This window comes from Pseudochaenichthys georgianus, chromosome 5, assembly GCF_902827115.2.
Source record: "Pseudochaenichthys georgianus chromosome 5, fPseGeo1.2, whole genome shotgun sequence".
Taxonomy (NCBI): Eukaryota; Metazoa; Chordata; class Actinopteri; order Perciformes; family Channichthyidae; genus Pseudochaenichthys; species Pseudochaenichthys georgianus.
The window spans coordinates 15938854-15947188 of NC_047507.1; the positions used below are offsets into that span (position 1 = coordinate 15938854).

General features: G+C 40.2%; 1 protein-coding gene across 1 annotated transcript in view; it reads right to left on the reverse strand.

Moving 5' to 3' along the window:
• The window catches only part of pax7a (paired box 7a), a 41300-nt gene extending 40765 nt beyond the window's left edge, over window positions 1-535 (reverse strand). Inside the window, 1 exon segment of the mRNA XM_034083926.2 lies at window positions 121-535. Coding sequence (XP_033939817.1) covers window positions 121-208 — 88 coding nt within the window. The 5' untranslated portion in view covers window positions 209-535.
• Window positions 536-8335: the final 7800 nt, after the last annotated feature.

The following is an 8335-nucleotide window of genomic DNA, read 5'->3' on the forward strand; positions in this document are numbered from 1 at the left end:
CTTTTTATTTTCACAGCATGTCGCCGGTAACGAACTAGGGCTGTGTGACTATCACGCTGACTGATGCGTTTTGTCACAGCACAAGTTCAAACATCACACACACGTTTTCATGTCTCTTACCTTCCAGGGGGAAGCCGGTTCGGGGGTAGTTCTGGCCCGGCGCAGGGCGCATCATCCGAGGCATCGTTCCTGGTAGTGTAGCCATCATTGCCACCCGGACGAACAACAAACGGACTCCAGTCCAACTCAAAAACGGAATGTGTTCAAAATGCTCAAAATGATGCTCAGTGTGCTGTGAAATCCCAATCCCAGGCGGAGAAACTGGACCTTCTTCCACCGGGGGAAAATAAGTGATGCTGTCCTCTGGTGCGATGGACGTGCCAAAATATAACACAAATGATAACAACTGCTACAAATAAAATAAAATCCCTTCAAACAGGGAAGTCTGCAAAGTAGAGTAATTGGAGTTGTGTGTCTGAGTTGGACAGAAATGCTGTGTTATTCGTTTCCTGGTTGTAGTTTGGTTTCAGTATAATGTCTGCTGGCTGGTTGGAAGTAGTTTAAGTGGCCAACTTTCGTGCATGTCGTAGGAGGAGACAACCGAGCGCTCCCATAGGCTCACTGGCCTTTCTTTTATGGATGAAAGGGAGTGGGTTTAGCCAGGAGCCGGCCGACCAATCACAGCAACACTTTCCCACTTTTAATTCACTGCTGCCTCCCTCACCATACTCCATACACCAGAAAGCAGTTCAAAATGTTATGTCTAAATCTTATTCTAAAGCCCGTCTTTTCAAAATGAGCCAGCTTCCCTGACATTCAGCTGTTTAAACCTGCGGAATATTAATGCTATTTCCAGTTTCCTTCTTTCTTTCTCATTCTTTGACAAGAAATTGAGAACAAAAAATATATATACCCTAAAAACTGCTTCTATAGTAGAAATAGCAGAGGCAGAAATTAAAACTGAAATAATTTCGTAAATGTTTTTTTTGTTAAAATAGTTTATTGTTCATATACTATGGATATACTGAATTAAATTCCCATATACCATATTAAAAAAACTGAAATAAATAACCAACATCTTAAGATAAAACTATTCGAGTGTAAACGCCTTCATGCATTCTTCTATAGACATGCGCCGGAACACAAGTAAAGCTTGGTGTGAATAAAAAAAACAAAAAAAAACGGCCCTAAATAATTGAGTCAGGAGTTGGTGGTGTGATTTCTAAATTGACGCGCAATAGCAGCCCTGCCCGGCGAAGGCTACTATAAGATGCGTTTGGCTTGTTAACCTTTCAATTAAGTAAATGTGCGCAGCATGAACATCTAAATCGCTCCTATAGCTTTTGTGGTAATGACAACATTAGGATCGACCCGCTATTGACAGGTTGACTTGCCCTTGCGTAAGCACAAGAGTAATTGCTTAAAGGTAATTGTTTTGAAAAAATAACAATCACGCGCTATTAAACTCGAATAAAAAGAGCACATATGGCAGAAAAGAAGAGGTGCATGTGTCAACTCTGTGGGCCCACCGTGCATATAAAATTGTGTGACAATTGCCGTGGAAAACACTCCTGGTGGAAGGCAATTTCACAAATAATTTTAGCAACAATTAGGGAGTGTGGAGGGGTGAAATGGCGATTTCACATGCAGATGTGCCGGTGGGAAGGATCTGGTACCCTGCCGAATAGCTATGACCCTCACTCTCCCGCTTTGGTTTGCTTCACATGGGACAGAGAGGCACAAAGAGACCGCTCACCCTCCTGGGATGGCGCAAAGAGCACTGGATTAAGTCAAGCATCAATCATGTGAGATCCAAACAATAGCATATTTCTCTTATGGAAAGCAAGTTATTTTTCAAATATTTCCCCTGTTTTCCCCTAAAGCTAACAGTTATGTTTTTTTGTCTGCACACATAAATAAAGCTTATACACCCTGGGAAAAAAAACATTGGTTCACCACCTTTAGGTCTGGCCTCTGTTATCCAAGCCATTATTCATTTGATGCAGCTGTAGATGATTACACACATCCAAAAAGTGGAGTTTGCACTTTGCAGAGAAAAGGTGCATCATTGACATAAGGAAATGTAATGTGATGATGTTCAGTTTATAATATTTTCAGACAGGTCATTATGTAAACCATCCTGTATACCCTTTTTTTTGCTGGATTTTAGGTATTTCAATAATTTTGATTTACAGTATATGCTGCTGCAATATTTATTCTAAAAGGTAAGAAGAAGAAAAAGTTAATGTTTCCAGGATTCCATTTGCACTTTTTCACACAGTTACGCATGAGGTGCACAACACAAACACATCAACAACCGACATAAAGACTAAAACAAACAACTTAACTCTAATTAAAACAGTAACCGAAAAATAAATGCAAGCTCAACAAAACAAGCCTTTATTGCAGAGAAACACACTTATGTGTGGGTTCATTTTTGGAGTATTCATTTATAAATGAATATGGCTGTGCATGGCACCTTGTCCACTAGTGGGCGACTATTGATTTACTTTTTAATACATTTTTTTTTTAAAACAGATCTGTAGTCAAAATATTTGTGCAATGCATTATGTTTCTGAATTATCTGACCACAAGAGGCAACTGAATTCGACTCTCTGGTCACACCCTAAACTCCATTTAGCCTGGTTATTTCTGCATGGTTTGCTCAGCGTCTGGCTCATAAGTAACTCTGTCACTTAAGTTTCCTTTCAGCTGCAGCAGACAGAAAAACACTTCCTCTCATGATACTGTCTCCAATCTTATCTTGATCAGGACCGCTCTTCAAACACTTTCCCACATAGCCTCTCATTATTTGTGTTATGGCAATTACCAAAGTTTCTTTTTTGCTTGTAGGTGAACACTTCCCCCCCTCTCCTATCTACATGTATTTTCTCTATACACAACATTAAGCTATTCACATTGAGGAGCACAAAGAGAAAACACCTTTGATGAGATGCATCGCCAATTTAGGCTTTATCTTCGTCTGAGCTGAACAAAGGCGAGAAGCACAGGCACTACGTTTATATAAAGATGATTTTTTACTGTATTTAAAATTGTGCTTTTATCTGCCAATAAGTGAAGGGGAGAGTTAAATGCAAACAACTCTTTTTGTCTTTAGAGCATGGTGTGCAGTATAAGATTATTATGTTCCTTTATTCAACAGATGTAACAATCCAACACACTCTCACTCCCTAAGCGTCCAATAGCGACGTTTGGTCAGTGTCCGTGGCGTCCAATTGTGACGCTCCTAGGCTCCTTCAGCGTCATAAAGAGACGCAAATAGCTTTCAACTGATTGCAATGTATTCCCATCTGCGTCGGGATTTGACGCTCATGGAAGCACGGCATTCGTTTATGTCGGCTGCCCTTAAAGGTAATGTGAGCGTCCATTCCCAGGAGTAAAGGATGGCAGAAGACACTACACTACCCAGAATCCCCAGCTATCGTTTGGACTACACCATGTGCTCTTGACAAACCCCGTGATAGTCCTCAAGCTCTGTGATTGGAGAGTGTGCTCCGAGGGTTAAGCCGATTCTCGAACAGCACTTGAAATGGGATGGAACCACGGCAGACTGTCCAAAACTGGATTTGAACGGGTCCACCGCGTCCCCCCTCCCCCACCCCGTCCCCAGAACTACACATGCTGGCTATTCTGTTTCGCAACATGTTCTCTATGGCACGTCTCTACTGGGAGTTGTAGTTTTAAAAGACGTTTTCGTATTTCCCATAATAAGAAGTTGCCCGTATTAAACTGTGTACATCCCTGGAGGTTTAGGGGACAGGAAACACTCACATTTAAAACATATAATTAATAAATGGGTGAAAATTGCTTGTGCCCAATATGGGCAGTATTAATATATATACCCACATGCCAGCTAAGGTCAGAAGAGCTTTATTTAACAGCTGGTCTTATGTGTGTGACCCCTGTGATAACATTACATTACATTAATTGATAAGCCTGAAACATGCACTTGTCAAGGTTCAGAGGCACATTTTGCAAATATGGCAGTAGCCATCGATCAGCTTAAGATAAGATATACTTTATTGATCCCAAGTTGGAACATTTGCGTTACATCAGCATGTGTAACAGTTAAATATGCAGTTGTGTTTATTTGAAAATCATTTAGTATAATCACATACATTCTGTGTTTTATATTCAACAATTCTGTGTTCTTTATTTATTGATTGTTCAATACCTGACAAGGCCGGAGATGAAATATCTACATACATCTTATAAGAGTAATACATTATGTATAATATCAGTTAAAATAAGTGCTTCAACATAGTTAACATTGCTGGAGGTATGCACAAATATTGATAGATGTCTTGTAATGCACTATTGAGGAACCTGCAACCCAAGTTTTTCATTCAGTGCAGAACTACACCACAGTTGTGTAGTCCTATATGATATGTCAATAAACCTTAGAAAATCATGAAATCTTGAACGGGATGTGCAAAATAGTCATTACATACAGTCTTTAATTAACTATTAGTAGAGAATAACGAGTAATGAATATACTTTATAGGGATCGTATTAATATCTAATAATAAAAATATTGAAATTCAATAACATGCTTTAACCACCAGGTGTCCCTTGATATCAGCTGTGCACCTTTATGGTGTAAATACAGCCTATCTACCAATTGGATCAAATATAAAAGTGAGCCGAATTAGTGTTGATACTGCAAGGAGACGTATTGTGTGAAAAGAAATGTAAGATGTTGTTTAATGGCTGATATATTTATGATCCACGTCACGTTTTCAGTTCCTCATGTTTGTCTTCTCATCAGGGCTCTATAAATACAGAACTACGGCAGATATGTAATATGTAATGCAGCCGAACCGTGTATTACAATGCCGTTATGTGATGACTTTCAAAGAGAAAAGCAAGCACACTCGGAATAAGGTATTATTATTATTTTGGTCTGTTTCCGGTATTTGTTAATGACGATGTGCTCTGAGATGTGAGACTGGAATTGCACAGGGGGGAAATAACGTAGGCTATCTTTAGATGCGGATTTTGTTAAACTAATATGTTTAGGCTGTGGACCAACACTATACATTGACGGGGAAGGGGGTAGCAATAAAGATAACACCATTAAACAGTTACACAACATAACAGAAATAATATCGATAGCAGCGTCCCTAGCAACCACCTTGGTAACAATGAAAACGTCGCGATTTCCTGAAGTAATCTTCGTAATAACTAGCAAACTAAAGATCATGTACATCCACTGCACACATAATCTGAAATAACAACTCATATTTCTCGCATCAAATGACATCAAAACGCATTTTAATGGCCAAACTAACTTTAAAATAGGCATTTTACACCCAGAATAAAACGAATTTCGGCCATGTTTTCTTTTTCTGCAGGGAGAAATTTGAAGATCACGTGACATAGACGCCAGCCATCGGAATGAATGGTGAAAAAAACGGGGTTTGTCAAACAGAGCACATGGTGTAGGCCAAACGATAGCTGGGGATTCTGGGTAGTGTAGTGTCTTCTGCCATCCTTTACTCAGAAAACATATTTGTTTCTCCGAATCGAAGGGGAAAATACAAAAGCATTGCACACAATTTAAACCAATCAATGTTGTGTAATTAACAAGGATAATCCGATGTTTTTTAGTCGATGAGTAGTGCAGATATCACTGTAAAATCAATCGACAGTAAGAGGAGTACTTACTTCCGGGTGTACAATTCTCCGTTATCCAATGGGAATGGATGCTCACATTGCCTTTAAGGGCAGCCGGCATAAACGAATGCCGTGCTTCCATGAGCGTCAAATCCCGACGCAGATGGGAATACATTGCAATCAGTTGAAAGCTATTTGCGTCCCTTTATGACGCTGAAGGAGACTAGGAGCGTCAAAATTGGACGCCACGGACACTGACCAAACGTCGCTATTGGACGCTTAGGGAGTGAGAGTGTGTTGAACAATCACTTTCTGAAAGATGTCTAACCAAGCTGATAGACCTTTGTTCTGCTATGTGTGTATAATACAATGAATAACATTATTTTCTGGAATTCTGATCCTGTTCAAAGTGAAGAGGATAGACCATGAAACATACAAAACAGTAGAGATAAAAAAAACAATGTTAAAACAAGTGTAAGACACAATTGACCAAAACACACTAAACAAGACAAATAGTCTGTCTGCCGCAATCTTATGGTCTCTGCTCGCCTGATCTATAAAAATGAAAGGAAATCTATTTCAATAGTTTCCTGAAGCTCTTTCCCATTTTGTGGGCATATTTTGACTGAAGGCAAGTTTGTTTTCTTTTAAAAATAATCTAACATCTGCACTCACACTCCCATGATGGCTAGTCTGTGTTGAATAATAAACTATAGCGTGAGAAGTCTGCCTGTGTGCAACATAACAGGGGTCACTGTGATAAACCGTCACCAAGAGATTTCAAGGAGGACGTTTTTTGTGTGCATAAAGAAAAAAATGTGTCAACAATTTTCCATCATCCTCCGTCTGTTCACCTTCCCTGCCAGGCTCCTGGGTTTCATGATGCCGTGGCACGCTGCCTCAACAGTGACAAGATCTGCACTTCCACCACAGCCTTGTTAACTTGTTGAGACATTTTCACATCTGCTCAGAATTATTAAAATGTGTAATCACTTCCTTATGGAAATTATTTTATCATGATAGCAAGAGAGCGTATTAGATGCACTCTTAGGAGGAGTCTGGCAAAAAGCTTACTTTGTGTCTTTAACTAAAGAAAGCAGATTTGAGATATTCATCTCATGTGTGGCACAGGGAGGAGCTCTGAACAGGGTCTGACAAGGTGATGTTTGGTTAATAAGGAGCATTCCTTGCACTCATTTGGAAAAGGTTAGCCTATATGTGAACCTAGCTTGAACTCCCACTGTTCAGTCTCCTCCTAGCTGGCTCTTTAGTACAGGCGTAATAAAATAAAGTCTGTAAAGTTGAGCCAGCTTGGAAATGTAATAAAAAGAAGAACAGAGAATCCCATTTCTCACCAACATAAAGATTGAAGAACCAGTGGTTCCCAACCCTGAGTCTGGGACAAATAAGTGAAACATTCAGTTTTAACACATTTGAAATGATTCTTTGGTAAATATTTCAGTTTTTGTAAAATACTGAAAACTTTAATCTCTTCAGACCTAAATAATCCTTTAAAACAAATTCAAAGGAGAGAAAAAACTGTTTTTGTTGACCTTTGGTTATTGTTTCGGATATCTTTAGTAAAACACAATTGGGAACTTCTGTGAGAGAGCATCAGGCATCCCACAACAATCTTACTATTTCCTACATCTCCGTGTACTCTATTCACACAGAACGTGTGGTAGGACGGCAGAAAAACAACACATGTTATGTTGACATCTGAGTCTGGTTTCTGAGTTATGGCTCATGGAGACATCTATAACTCAACCAGTGATCAAACACAGCCAAAGGCCACTTAGAGAGGGCAGCCCTCTCTGGATTTCCAAAGAGATCAGAGGTTTCACAGGGATGAGAAACTGGATGTGGAAAATACCAAACGATGGTACTATGGTAGAAACTATGGTAGAAAAGAGAAGACAAATCCCTCATATCATGCAAATGCTGGGAAGGGGGTAATGTTGCCTGCTTGTTGCAACACCATCAATTGGCTGTGACGTCACAGACACGGCAGGCTCAGCTGGACGGGTGCAGGTGGGTGTAGGGGTGGCAGCTCCAGGCTGAGGGGATGACATCCTGTCACTGTTCATTATAGTGTGACTTCTGTGTACCCTCAATAGCACCTTCACTTGGCACCAAGGCAACAAACTATGGAGATAGATAGTCTGGGGTAAAGAATAGTTTTATCATTAAGAAACAGGTAGAAAACAATAGAGAAGATGGACAATCCACTGTGCAAATACAGACAATCTGAAGTATTTAAATCAGAGCGATCTCACACATTGAAGCCAGGAACAGGGACAAATAAAATACAAAAAGACAAGGCAACATGACAAAGCCATGATGATGGCTGCTGTCTCCTCAGCGTCTCAGGAGGTGCAACAGCGCTCCTTTATCCACCCTTCACAATGTGTTAAGAAACCTGTTGTCCTGAGGCTCTTATCACACCACAGCAGAGCTCACCTGTCTTCTTCTGTTTAACACAACAGAAAACCAATAAAAGCATCTTTCTCTGGTTGACTGTTGCACAAAATCCTACTCTAGCTGCGACACCAGTTTTAGTAACGTTGGTTTATACGAGTATGGCGTTGGTCGTGAGAGTTTAACGCGGCGCCTGCTACTCTGAGTAGTGCATAAACAAGGTACCATGACATAGCCAACCGCTGATCTCGTGTCTTTGATGTTTCGCCTCCGACCGGAA